The 14,191-nt window shown below is 39.5% G+C and overlaps 1 protein-coding gene across 2 annotated transcripts in view; it reads left to right on the forward strand.

Annotated features, from left to right (window-relative positions):
* Nucleotides 1-13,814, forward strand: part of capzb (capping actin protein of muscle Z-line subunit beta) — a 111,349-nt gene extending 97,535 nt beyond the window's left edge. Inside the window, exons 8-10 of one of the 2 annotated variants that reach the window (XM_048561626.1) lie at nucleotides 2,815-2,891; nucleotides 7,038-7,148; nucleotides 13,102-13,814. In XM_048561626.1, coding sequence (XP_048417583.1) covers nucleotides 2,815-2,891; nucleotides 7,038-7,140 — 180 coding nt within the window. In that variant the 3' untranslated portion in view covers nucleotides 7,141-7,148; nucleotides 13,102-13,814. The remainder of the gene's footprint in view (nucleotides 1-2,814; nucleotides 2,892-7,037; nucleotides 7,149-13,101) is intronic. The other variant, XM_048561625.2, reaches the window with a different exon arrangement.
* Nucleotides 13,815-14,191: the final 377 nt, after the last annotated feature.

The following is a 14,191-nucleotide window of genomic DNA, read 5'->3' on the forward strand; positions in this document are numbered from 1 at the left end:
TAGTTTGGTAAACGTTATGCATTTCTTGTAAGGCAAGTATATCTTTCTGCGGATAGGAAGAGAATAAAACTGCACAGTTTTCAGAGTGGATGATTGCTTCCGGTACCAAGCAACAGCACAGTAAGCCTCAGGTTTATGCTGATGATTTGCAACACAAGCTTCTAATTTATGCTAGGATGATCACAAAATAAATAGCAGCTCACCATCTGAAAGAAAAGATGTCAGGATGATCTCTGGTAGCTTGTGAGAGAGACTTGGAGGCTAGCTAGTCAATAATGCAGAATATTTAGATGGGAAATATAGGGAGGAATGCAAGGTAATTATTGGAAGAAGCATGTTTAAAAGTTGACCAATTCACCTTAAAGATAATAAATTACTTCCCTTGGACTGGACCATGTTTTTCTGCAACATGAGAATCCATCTTGTAGAATTACAAATACTCTGCTGCACCAAGAGAATAGGTTTATTTGCCTTCATGGAATGCATTCTGGGATGGATGACATCACTGTGGCTAGCCTGTGTTCTGTAGCTGCACTATAAAATTTTCCACAGAATTCTGGCTCACACACAAAGCAGATATTTATTGTTTTAAGAGCAAGAATTCTTTGGAAAGTTCAATAACGCAGATTATGATTGCAAGCTGTGTACAATTAATTTGATTTAACAAGAGTATTTTAAATGCAAGGAGAACCAGTAGTGACCCCTGGTGGTGAAAAGAAGTTGTAGCATAAGTAACCTGACAGGGGTGAGGGTGGTCAGTTAATTCAGTTGGATGGATGGCTAGTTTGTGATGCAAAGTAATGACAACAGTTTTCGGTTCAATACCTGCCCCAGGTGAAGTTACCATGAAGGACTCTCCTTCTCAACATGTCCCCTCAGCTAAGGTATGGTGACCCCCAGGTTAAACTACTACCAGTTGTGTCTCTCTAGTGAGAGAGGAGTCCCATGTTGGGGTAGGACTATTGTAACTTTACAGGCTAAATGACATCTGTTCCATTTTCACAATTCCGTTGGAAAGTTGTAAATAAAAGCAGGTTGTGGAACTCCTGGTGGTGTGTACACTTTGGAGTTTAGGAAGCTTTTGATCAAATCTTACTAATTAAGTCTAATAAGTAAAATCCAAGAGAACACACTTAAATTCTGAAAAAGAGGTAACAGATGCATGGATAGTTGTTTCGCCAGCAAATGAATTGAGGGAAAGGCAGGGGAGGAATCATTTGGAAACAGCAGCTTCACTGATGACACAGATGTGATCGTAAGCTCCTCTTGGAGTCACATATGACCCCAAGGTTACATTCGATCTGGTTTAGTCTCAGTTGCCAGCAAGAGGAATGCTATTGGTGGCTAGGAAACAAAGTTTACCAAGGGATTGCCAACAATCACTTTTGTCTTTGCATCATTTGCTCAGAGGAGGTCAGATAAGTGGTCTGACAATATTTAACCAGTGCATTGCTCATCAGAGATTGTTGTGATGTTGACCTGATTGTAGCAAGTATGTTGTCACTGAGATTCCAAAATAAAATAGGGAAATAGAAAAGATCCATGACTTAATCCTTGCAGGAACTCTGAAGGTAACAGCGCAGGAGTGAGAAGAGAAGCCAATTGCAAATAATTCACTAGCTGCAATAAGATTGATAAGAATTAATCCAGGTGAGTAAATCTCACCATCTGAATGAAGGTGGAGAAGCATTCTTGTGAATGTTGTGGTGAGCCATGACAAAGGCTGCAGCATAGGAGGAGCGATAATCCAAAGTAGCACCTAATTAGCACCCCTAATTAACAAAAGTTTTTAATCAGTTTCCTTTTCTTTTCAAACTTTGAAAACTCAAAATGGCATCAAAGCATGTTCATTTACCTTAACACATAAATAATAAAATATTCTAAATGTTTATACACTCCACTAAAAAACCTGAAGACTTGAGGATTTTTTAAAAATATTCATTCACAGAATCTGGGTCTTGCTGGCTGGCCAGCATCTGTTGCCTATACCTAGTTTCCCTTGAGAACGTGGTGGTGAGCTGTCTTCTTGAACCACTGCTGTTGACTACATTGCCATTTGGGAGAGAAGCCCAGGATTTTGGCCCAGTGACAATGAAGGAGTGGTGATAAGCTTCCAAGTTGGGACAGTGAGTTGCTTGGAGGGAACCTTGCAGATGGTGATATTCCCATGTATCACGTTCCCTTGTCCTTCAAGATAGAAGTGGTTGATGGGTTGGAAGTTGCTGTCTGAGGATCTTTGGTGAATTTCTGCAATGCATCTTGTAGATAGTGCACGCTGCTGCCATTGTGTTGTTCTGATTTATCTCCCTTTTATGTATGTGGGTCCTTTCTATATCAACCATATCTGCAACAGACCAGCTGCGTGGTGGATAAAGACATGTACACAGGTCAACTTGTGCGTACTGCTGAATGTCATTTATTTAATATCAGACAGACTTCCTGCCATGCAGGAATGCTAGATCCTGGGTAATGATTCCAAACCTGGTGTATATACAGTTCTTGTTATGTTAATTATATTGTGGAGACACACTAGTAAAGGCCATTGTTTCATTAAGTATCCAGAGCATTTTATGAATAGAGACAAATGGGACACTGGTGTGGTAGACGCCAAGTAGACATGTGATGCTACATTTTTTAAAATTATTCAATTGCCAAGAAAAGGATTAGTATTTAATTTCATTCTTCACCATCTAACTTGGGATCCTTTTAACATGCCTTTCTTTAGAATAGGTCTAATTGTGCTGAAATCCAAATGAAAACCTTACTGCCTTTTTTTAATTTGAATTGATACATTCTAACATTTCTCTTCCATAGGATATGGAAAACAAGATCAGAAGTACATTGAATGACATCTACTTTGGAAAAACAAAGGATATTGTGAATGGGCTAAGGTAACATATGAAACTATGTCTGTTTAACTTTGTAAAAGTGAGGCCTGTTTAAAGCAACTGTGGGTTTACAATGCATCTTTAATAAAGAAAAAAATCCGTTAGTACTTCTGATGTTCAATCAAAAATTTTGTTGAGCCAAGAGAGATGTTAGTTAAAGAGACCAAAAGCAAGATTGAAAAGGTGAAGTTTAAGGAAGGCCTTGAAAGGAACAAAGAGGTCTGGAGGAGGAAATTTCAAGACGAGATTGAGGCCTGCCCTAAAAACAGACAGGAAGGACAAAGCAAAGAGAGGATCCAAAAGAGCCTATGTGTAAGGTCATAGGAGAGTTTGCCAAGATTAGTGGTAAGATCAGGAAGGCTATCAATGGATTTCACCGTGAATAAATTTCTAAATTTGAGACTTACTGGGCTTGTACTGACTGGAATTCAGAAGAATGAGGGAGGAGTCTCATAGAAACATATATAATCCTGATGAGACTGGACAGGCTAAATGTGAGAAGAACCTGTGGAATTCTCTCCCACAGAAAACTATTGGGATCGCTTATTAGATATATTCAAGAGGGAGCTGGACATGGCTCTTGCAGCTAAAGGGATCAAGGGTATGGAGAGAAAGTGGAAATGGGATACTGAAATTTCATGATCAGCCACATTTATATTGAAAAGTGATGCAGGCTCAGAGAGACGAATGGCCTGCTCCTACACCTAGATTCTGTGTATCAATGACAACGTGACTAGCAAGTGGTATCTAGTACAGAACAGAAATTAGGGGCATTGGTACAGAGTTTTGTGGTGGGGGCCAAGGACAATGAGTTCCATCTTGCCCAGTATTCAACTGAGAGAAGTGATTGATCTGAGACTGGCTGTTGGACAACCAGTCTGACGAGACAAGCAGTTGAGACAGGTAAAGCATGAAGGCAAGCCTAAGCTGGAGGTGAGGCTGGTATGAATGTAGGAAAGAGTGGAAACAAATGAGGGCTAACACTAGACATTGAAGAAGAAATGGTGTTGGTGGAGGTTCAAGGATTTCAGATATGTTGACAATATGAACTACATGTACATTTCGACATAGCACAAAAGCTAGCCTTCTGACTGTTCCCAGTACCTTGGCCCCAAGCATAATATTAGGAATTCAGTCAAACAATATCTATGATTTCTTTCAAATATTTAAGCAATAAATTCTGCCCTTTGCACTTCCAATCTGTGGCCTCAGCCAGTAATGTTGTCAACCTGTGAGTGGAGCATTGAAAGATTAAACCAGGGAAAGTCCCAGATGATTGGAAAATCGCTGTTGTAACCCCTTTGTTTAAGAAAGGATCAAGACAAAAGATGGAAAATTATAGGCCGATTAGCCTAACCTCAGTTGTTGGTAAAATTCTAGAATCCATTGTCAAGGATGAGATTTCTAAATTGCTGGAAGTGCAGGGTCAGATTAGAACAGGCCAGCATGGATTTAGTAAGGGGAGGTCGTGCCTGACAAACCTGTTAGAATTCTTTGAAGAGGTACAAGTAGGTTAGACCAAGGAAACCCAGTGGATGTTATTTATTTAGACTTCCGAAAGGCCTTTGATAAGGTACCTCACGGGAGGCTGCTGAGTATGGTGAGGGCCCATGGTGTTCAAGGTGTGCTACTGGCTTGGATTGAGGATTGGCTGTCTGACAGAAGGCAGAGAGTTGGGATAAAAGGCTCTTTTTCGGAATGGCAGCCGGTGACAAGTGGTGTCCCGCAGGGTTCAGTATTGGGGCCGCAGCTGTTCACTTTATGTATTAATGATCTGCATGAAGGGACTGGGGTCATTGTGGCGAAGTTTTTCGATAATACAAAGATATGTGGGCAGGCAGGTAGTACTGAGGAGGTGGGGAGGTGCAGAAAGATTTAGACAGTTTAGGAGAGTGGTCCAGGAAATGACTGAAATTCAATGTGAGCAAATGCGAGGTCTTGTACTTCGGAAAAAAGAATACAGGCATGGACTATTTTCTAAATGGTGAGAAAATTCGTAAAGCAGAAGTACAAAGGGATCTGGGAGTGTTGGTCCAGGATTCTCTAAAGGTTAACTTGCAGGTAGAGTCTGTGATTAAGAAGGCGAATGTAATGTTGTCGTTTATCTCAAGAGGGTTGGAATATAAAAGCAGCGATGTGCTTCTGAGACTATATAAAGCTCTAGTTAGGCCCCATTTAGAATGCTGTGTCCAATTTTGGGCACCACACCTCAGGAAGGACATACTGGCGCTGGAGCATATCCAGCGGAGATTCACACGGATGATCCCTGGAATGCTAGGTTTAACGTACGATGAATGGCTGAAGATCCTAGGATTGTATTCATTAGAGTTTAGAAGGTTGAGGGGAGATTTAATAGAAACTCACAAGATAATGTATGGCTTAGAAAGTGTGGATGCTGGGAAGTTGTTTCCATTAGGCGGGGAGACTAGGACCTGTGGGCACAGCCTTAGAATTAGAGGGGGTAAATTTAAAACAGAAATGAGGAGACATTTCTTCAGCCAGAGAGTGGTGGGCTTGTGGAATTCATTGCCACGGAGCGCAGTGGACGCCGGAATGTTAAATGTCTTCAAGGCGGAGATTGATAAATTCTTGATCTCACAAGGAATTAAGGGCTAGGGGTAGAGTGCAGGGAAGGGGAGTTGAAATGTCCATCAGCCATGATTAAATGGCGGAGTGGACTCAATGGGCCGAATGGCCTTACTTCCACTCCTATGTCTTATGGAATATCTTTCTACAGGTGGCTTTAGATTTATACTTTCATAATTAATATTTCATTTGAATCTGTATAAATCTTGAACAGTAAGTGCATTGCGCACTTCATCTAAAATTTATAAGTTTCACTTTTAATGATCTGATCGCTTTCAGATTTTACATAATATCCATATATATGCTCAAAACATACATTTAAGTGTTCAGTCATGTTATGGGCTTGATGGTAAGGATATTTCACTAATGAAGGTCTTCTGCATAAAGGATTTAGGGAAGCACTACAGAGAGATGTTGGTACTGGATTGATTTCAGGATGCTAAGAAAGTTAGGAAAGAGCTGATGTATTTTATATCAGATGGAGTGAAAAGAACAAACAGGAAACTCTTGTTATCAGAAAGTGATTGTTACGTTTCAAACAGTATTCAATTGTAGGCTCCTGCTATTGTGCACGCTAAGGCACGTGGATGCAACTAAGAGGTCATGTCTGAACATTGTAATTAATTGGAAACATACTTGGAAATTGATGGTGGTGTCCACTATTTGTCCATGAAAAATACACTTACCACATGTTCAAGCAAACTAACGTTTAAGACCCAGTTTTTGTGACTCATGCTGCTGGTTTCCAGTTTTATCTTGGATGCAGACCAATCCTCTTCAGAGAGTGATTGGATATGGCTTCTGGCTGATGAATTAATTTTTTTATTGTAGAAGCTTTAAGTATTCTTTAGCTCATCCCACCCAAATTGTTTTTTTTCCTGTCACCCCCTTCCCTTTCTTGGATTAATCACCCTACACTTCTTTCAGTTTCTGACCAGATGCTGCTTGGATCCATTTGTTTACTGGCTCAGTTTTATCAGTGGAAGAACTAAATTCATGGCCAAGGCACTTTGAGTGTGGAATGGCTGAGGCCAAAATGGGATCAAAGGGAATATCCCGCTGTTAATGATGCTGTCCATGGCATGGGATCCTGCAAGTTGCAGTGACCTGAGTGATTTTATTTCATCTCCTGCAGAGATACCTGAGATTCCTGTTTTGTGGGCAAGAATTTGTTTAGGAAATTTACTTAGGCAATGGTAAAGAAGATACCTACCATGGATAATTTTTTGGGGGAATTTCTACCTATGCCAGAATAACTGTCTTGTGACTCTGGTAAGGTATGTGTGGAAACCATCAAATAGAAAGAATTCAGTGGTTGAACTGTTCAAAATAACCAGTCACACCGACAAAGTTTAATTTAAGAGCTTTAACTTCTCAATTTTGAGGTGGTTTTCAAAAGTAATATGTGATTTCATTGAAATGGCTATTGTATATGAAGGATAACCGCATTCTTGAAGTTTTTACATAGTTGTCTCCACTTCTTGGTCTTAATTTTATTGTTCATTTTCTGGATTTCATCTTCACTTTTCTCCTTGTTCTCGTAAAACTAAAACCTCTTTATAGATCAGTTGATGATTTACCAGACACCCAAAAGCTTAAGCAGTTACAGAGGGAACTGTCTCAAGTACTGACCCAGCGCCAGATCTTCATCCAGCCTGATAATTAAGTGCCCAGGTATCTGCCTGTGAGGCTTACGATGTGATTAACCACAATTTAACTAAGCTGAACTGATCAGCTATTCCCCTTGCATGGGTTTTTAGCTGGTAAATCTAACCCTTAACTCACCTCACTCAAGGCAGCTGCTGCTTCTACTGCAGAGTGAACACAATACTTGCATACACGTTCTGTAAACAAATGCTTCAATAACTTTAGATCTTGATGTACAGCAGTCGTGTCGAACATTTGAATGTAACTTTTTCTGCATCCAACAGTCCATTTTATATGGGCAGGTTCTGAGCTCTGAAGGACCATCCATATGGTGCATGTTCATATTCCGAAACTAATGAATTCCACGAGGAACTGTTTCACTGTTTCATACTACTTGTATTTTAAAATTTAAATTGTTTGAAATGCGGACATTATCAATCTTGTATCCCTAACTCAGTTGTTTTCCTCAATTATTGTTCCTGTTAAATGCATTGTCCTCAGTGCAGTCAAGATTTGTATTTATATAGCACCGTACCAAAGCAAAGTGTCGTTAAGTCTTTCAGTTTATAGTTGAATCTAAACAGAATTAAAAGAGAAATGCTATTACTGATTTATATAAAACAAAAGATGACTTTCATGTGAAGGTAGGGAAGCAGCATGTGATAGACTGAAGTAATCTCGCAACTAATGGATCAGATCAAAGTTCTGCCAGATCCAGTCATGAATGGTGATAGTAGGCAATCAAACAACTCACTGGAGAAGGTTTCATGAATATCTTCATCTTCATCTTCAAAGGAGGATGTGGAGAGCACAGCATGTTAGTGCAAAAGACGGGGCTGTCTTCAGTCAGAAGTGCTGAGTGGATGATCCATCTTTGATTATTCTGAGGTCCTCATCATCACCAATGCCTGTCTTCAACTAATTTGATTTGTTCCCCATTATATCAAGAAATGTTGAAAGACATCGGATACTGCTAAGACTGTGGGCACTGATGATCTTTCATCTGAAGTACTTTGTCCTTAACCATAGCTATTCCAGTCCAGTTGCAGCATTGGTATCAACCCGACAAAAAAAGGAGAAATTCAATCTGATCAGTTACCCTCCCATCAGCCCCCTGTTGCACATCAGCAAAGTGATGAAAGTAATCATTGAGTGTCGCTTACACAACAATAGCTTGATCACTGGTGCTCATTTTGGGTTCCAGGACTACTTAGCTCTTGACTTTATTACAGTTTTGGTCCAAATATAGAGTGGAACTCAAGAGGATGTCAGAGTGACTGCCATGACATCAATGCAGCATAAGGATTCCTGGCAAAATTTAACACAATGGGACTTGGGCTGAAACTCTATACTGGTTTATAATCAAGGTTTTACCATCAGCATCATTTGCAGCAACTCAGATTTTGAAGCAGTCCATGTCAACTTGGAGCAAGATCTGGACATCCTTCAGACTTGGGGTGATAAGTGGCCAATAAATCACTTCCTCACTCTACACAGCTACCATCTGCAAAGTAAAAGGTATGATGGAATGCCCTCCATTTGCCTGGATGAGTGTGTCTCAGCAACATCAAGATGCTTGATACCGTCAAGTACAAAGCAGGCCATTGGATCTGCCCTTTCTCCCCCATTCACCAAATTAAATATTTGTTACCTCCACCACGGATGCACAGAGGCATTAGTGTGTATTGTATGCCTGATGGACTGCAGCAACTCGTCAGCACTCCATTAACAGGGCCTTCCACTCTCATGTCCTTTACTATTTAAAGGACAGGCAATAGGCACATGACAATACTCACCTCCAAGCTCCACAATCTCTGTCTCAGAACTATATCACTGCCTTTCATTTTGGCTCAATCAAAATTGTGGAACTTCTTTCCTATCAGCACTGTGGGTGTGCCTACACAAAATGGACTGCAGAGGTTCAAGGAGGCACTTCACCACCATCTCCTCCTCAAGGACCTGGACGGCACAGTGGCTGAGTGGTTAGCACTGCCGACTTACAGCGCCAGGGACCCTGGTTCGATTCCAGCCTCGGGCGACTGTGTGGAGTTTGTATATTCTCATTGTGTCTGTGTGTTTCCTCCAGGTGCTCCAGTTTCCTCCCACTGTCCAAAGATGTGCAAGCTGCGTGGATTGGCTATGCTAAGTTGCCCATAGTGCCCAGGGGTGTTTAGGTTAGGAGGGTTAGACAAGGGAAATGTAAGGTGAGTGGAATGAGTAAGATGGGATGCTCTTCGGAGGGGCAGGGTGGACTTGTTGGGCCAAATAGCCTGTTTTCCACGCTGTAGGGTTTCTGTGATTTCTACAACCATTAGGGATGGGCACCAAATGATAGTCTTTCCAAGATGTGATCAGAGATAATGGGAACTGCAGATGCTGAAGAATCCGAGATAACACAGTTTGGAGCTGGATGAACACAGCAGGCCGAGCAGCATCTTAGGAGTACAGAAGCTGACTTCTCAGATGCTGCTCGGCCTGCTGTGTTCATCCAGCTCCACACTTTGTTATGTCTTTCCAGGATGTCTTGTTCCTAATTGTTATCCAATTGTCAAGCCAGAAAGTTAGTGGATATGATTCAAGGTTGGTTGTGTTCTCTTGTTCAAATAGTTTTCAAACTGTCCAACGTGCATGCTAACAAAGACTGTTTGATCAAAGGTGCAGTATCCAAGCAGAAGTGAAGGCTTTTAAAAGAGAAGTGTAGGAGGGGAAACATCATGTACTTTCTCCAACTGAGCCAGTCGTTTTGAGGGGATACAGCTATATTCAAATGTTTCAATTAAATTGTAGATTTTACAGGTTTGTCATGCATCTCACTGTTGTTAGGTTTTAGTGCAACACCCCTCTCTGTTTGTGCAGTTTCATGTACAAGATGCACCCATTTGAAGCCTCAGGTAACATAATTTTAACAGAGTAGCTTTTGAATGGGTGCCTACCTTTGACCTGTATTTAAAGTTGGGTTAAGGTCCTCTAGCTGCCAAGTCAAATGCATTTATGTGGTTTTAGTAGTTAAAATAAGTGTTAATTTTTGATTCATTATTGAGTATGCGGCAGTTTTGACGCTGTTGAATGAATGTTTACAATGTGAGGTTATGAAATAATGTAAAAGCTCACTCTGTGCTTAACAGAAGAATGACCTCGATAGCTGCTTGCTGTTGCATGGCAAATGGAACAGGCTGCTTGGTGAAAGCTATGTTGCCAAATTGATGAGTCAGATCATAAGAGATTACATTTTTACACGTAAGCTTGTCAGTTTGGGAATTCCCAGCATGGTTTGTTGTGCATGTATTGGAACTCAATGGGTATCTGTAATTTGTGCCCATAGCTTGGCTTTGAAAAGAACGTAAAAGTACAGCAACGACAACATTGAATATTCTGAATGAATTTTCTTAGTATTTGAAAACAAATGATATTTGTGTAGCTGACTATCCTTTGAACATAAACTAATCATATTCTAATGGGAGCCCAATCAACAAAATTGTTTTTTGTTGGCTTTCAACATTTGATTACTGAACACAAAATCATGCGACTCAAGCTTTTTACATAGAACTTACCCATCCAATCAATCTGCATCATAATCTCTAAATACCCATTCTGTTTACAGGCTTTCTGTTAACATTTGCACCACAGCCTTCCACTTCTTTGTTTTACTGTTTTGCATAGTGTAAAGTTTGATCTAAATGTGACTCTAAAGTGTTAAAAAGCTGTAGTAGTTATGTTAATAACAGGCCAATATTGTCAGTTGCAGATGTTTACAGCTGGCGTGCTCATTGCTCAGGATTTAAGCTTTATTTTGCACCACTTCTCCCGAAAATGTGAATTGCAGCCATTCCAGGGTCTGCTCTGTATTCAAATTTAAGTGGCAAAAGAATACTATTAGACACCGAGCTAAAGAGGAAATTTCCTAGCATAGGTCAAGCTTGCTGTGCAATCAGACTTAAGCAACATTTTAAAAAGTAATAATTTGGAAAGTGCAAGAAAATGTGTTACTTTTCTTTTGGAAAGAACTATTAAGCCTGTATTGCATGGATCTAAGAAGATTTTGTATCTTCTATCTAAGATAGAAAATAGGAGCAAGAGTACACTTGCAGGCCTACTGTGCCATTCAAAAGAACATTACTGATGCATTTGTGTCTCAGATTTCACATTCCATCTACTTCTGAAATCTCTGATTCTCCTGCATAACTACCATCCACCTGTGTCTTAAAAATATTCATTTCTGAGACTGTGCATCCTTGTGACATTACCTGATTAAGACATGAAAATGTCTCATCTCTGTCCTGAAAGTTTTACCTGTAGTTTTAAAATAGTGTCCCCAAATTCTGGACTAACCCATAAGAAAGAACATCCTTTCTGCATTCACCCAATGAAGACCATTCAGAATCTTACATACATGAATCAAATCACCCCTCACTCTTTGAAACTCCAGTGGAAATAGGCCCGACCTATCCATCCTATCCTTGTAAGACAATCTGCGCTCATTCCAGGTATTCATCTAATAAATTTCCTCTGGTGTGCTTCCTTAGCAGAGTTCCAAATATGCTTTGCTTAAATGCCTTGGATTTACTAGAAGCCTTCAGTGAATGCATTACATCACTGACAAACAGGGGCTATTGTTTTGTTTCTTTTGGGTGGAATTCCTTAGGTTGCCTGCTACAATTTCTCTTAACCATAATAAAATGTGAAAAATTACAATCATTTAATGTATAATGATGCTAGAGTGCTTAAGTAGCAAATATTGAGAATGTGCACAAATTAACTTAATATTTTTCAGTTCCTCTAGGATCAAACTGAAGCCAGTGGGAGGCCAGTCACACATGACCAGATTCTTGCTTTCTCCATTTGAAATAACACCTAAATTCATTTTCTAGCTTAGGATGAGGTTCTTGAAGTGATTTAGTTTAGTCTATATCAGTGGGTGCAAATTAAATATAACTGGTGTACAGGAACCTTGTCGTTGAAGTAGTTCTGACGCTGGAAACTGCTATTTAGTGTAATGTTTCACATAACAATGCAATTCACAGCACAATGAAATTCATTAACCTCTCAACCATTTTCTGCAAAACGTCACATTGCTTATCAACAGACCACAAGATACCTACAGCTTTTCACCCTGTGGATATGGTGGACATGTTAGCGAGAGGTAACAGTGTATTGCACGTTGTGTGAGCTGACAGATGATGATCAATGGGATCTAATAGTATCTACACGAGAGTTCATGACATTAATTTTAGATTTTCAAACTTTAACTCTTAATTTGCCCTCTACAATGAGTTCAGTCAGATTTCATATTTAGGCAATTTACCCAGTTTTTGCAGAACTTGTCTGAAATCTGGATTTGCTGATCTGAAACTAGATAATAATCATACATCCTGTTTTCCAGTAAAAACCGAAAGAATTGTGGATGCTGTAAATCAGGAACAAAAACCAAGTTGCTAGAAAGGCTCAGCAGATGTGGCAGCATCTGTGAAAGCAAAAAACAGAGCTAACGTTTTGGGTCCGGTGACTCTTGCCCATCCTGTGTCCCAGTTCCCTTTCCATTAGACATACTAGCATTTCTAAGTTTTAAACTTTTTCACCAAATTTTGAACTCTAATCTAGCAAAGGACCTTCAATGGATAAATGAATGGTTGGCATCTTCTAAAATGATTTTTCAAAAAAAAATTCATGTGATACTTTAAGCATATGTTGTGTTCTGTTATAATGAACACAATAGATTGTAAAGAGCAGTTTCTCTGAAAGGAGTAAGAATGCACACCTGAGGAATGTTTGAGTAGCAATAGAAGCAAGTTAGAATTAAGGAAAATGATGAACCTAAGCTGGTGGCTACTGTCATCGGTTGTTGCACCAAACATCTGTGGTGGTACCACAATTAGTTGTTTATAGTGTTGTATTAAAGCCACCCGGTTATTATGCAGACTTGATTTTCACAGAAGGTTATTGTGCAGTCCTTCACCAATCTAACTGTTCCTTTGGTTCACAGGTCTGTGGCATCACTTGCGGACAGATCAAGCCAGGAAGCTCTTCTAACTAATCTGGCTGAAGCTTTGAAGAAAAGACAGCAACCTTATTGATTCTTCGAGCTAACTGACAAAAGCAAAGCACTGTCAGTTTCAGTTATATGGTTTTCTTATATTTCTTCAGATCATTTTAATTTGTCCCATTAAAATTTGCCTAAACTATTCTACATGTTTAAAAGCCATTCTAACCCTGTCAAAATTGTATAAAATGCTGTTTTAGCTTGTAAACCTAGTTCATTCTACACAAAGGCTTGTTTCACAATCAAACACGAGGAACGTTTACTAAAAGGCAACTTTGTATTTTCATTTTTATTGGTCTCAAATGGTTAAACATAATCCCAACCTGACAACTTTATTTGTTCAGACACTGGTTACATTTATGTAAAGCAAGAAGCTGAAATTGACCTGTAAACAACAAATGACAAAATGACTCAGTAGAGCAAATGTCTATTGATACCTTTTCATGGAACAAGGGTTATATGTTCAGTATTGTACTATAGAAAAGATGTGATATAAACTGTCCTGAAATTCAAGTTCTGAAATATTTGCCTTCAAGGTTCTCCCGTGTCAATATTTTGAGGAATGCAAGGGTTTTTTTGTAAAGCTTAAAATTGAAATGTACATCTTGTACTTGAGCCTCCAAGCTAAAAAAAATAAATAGAACTAGTAACTCATACCAAGCAGCAGTTGTGTGAATTCTGTATCTTTTCAGGAATGCTTAAATTCTTTTAAAAGAAACACATGAAATACAGTTTGCCATTTAATCCCTGAGCCTGCTATGCTATTCCAGTAGATCTTGGCTGATTTTATCTAAACTATTGCTTAGTTTAGCTTTAGTATCTGTCAAAGATGGAATCAGTATTGAAAGCTCCAGTTGACCCAGCATCCATAGACCATTAGTAAAAGCAAGTTGCATTTTTCTACAGTCCTTTAGGAGAAAAGAAGTGTTAAAGTTGTGAAGAGTCGATAAAACACTTAAGATCCCAGGTTTGTTCTTGGTCTGTGGTGAAGGCGAGTCTGTATGTATGTATGAACATATTGAGAGCAGCTAGG

Source organism: Stegostoma tigrinum, chromosome 28 (assembly GCF_030684315.1).
Source record: "Stegostoma tigrinum isolate sSteTig4 chromosome 28, sSteTig4.hap1, whole genome shotgun sequence".
NCBI lineage: Eukaryota > Metazoa > Chordata > Chondrichthyes > Orectolobiformes > Stegostomatidae > Stegostoma > Stegostoma tigrinum.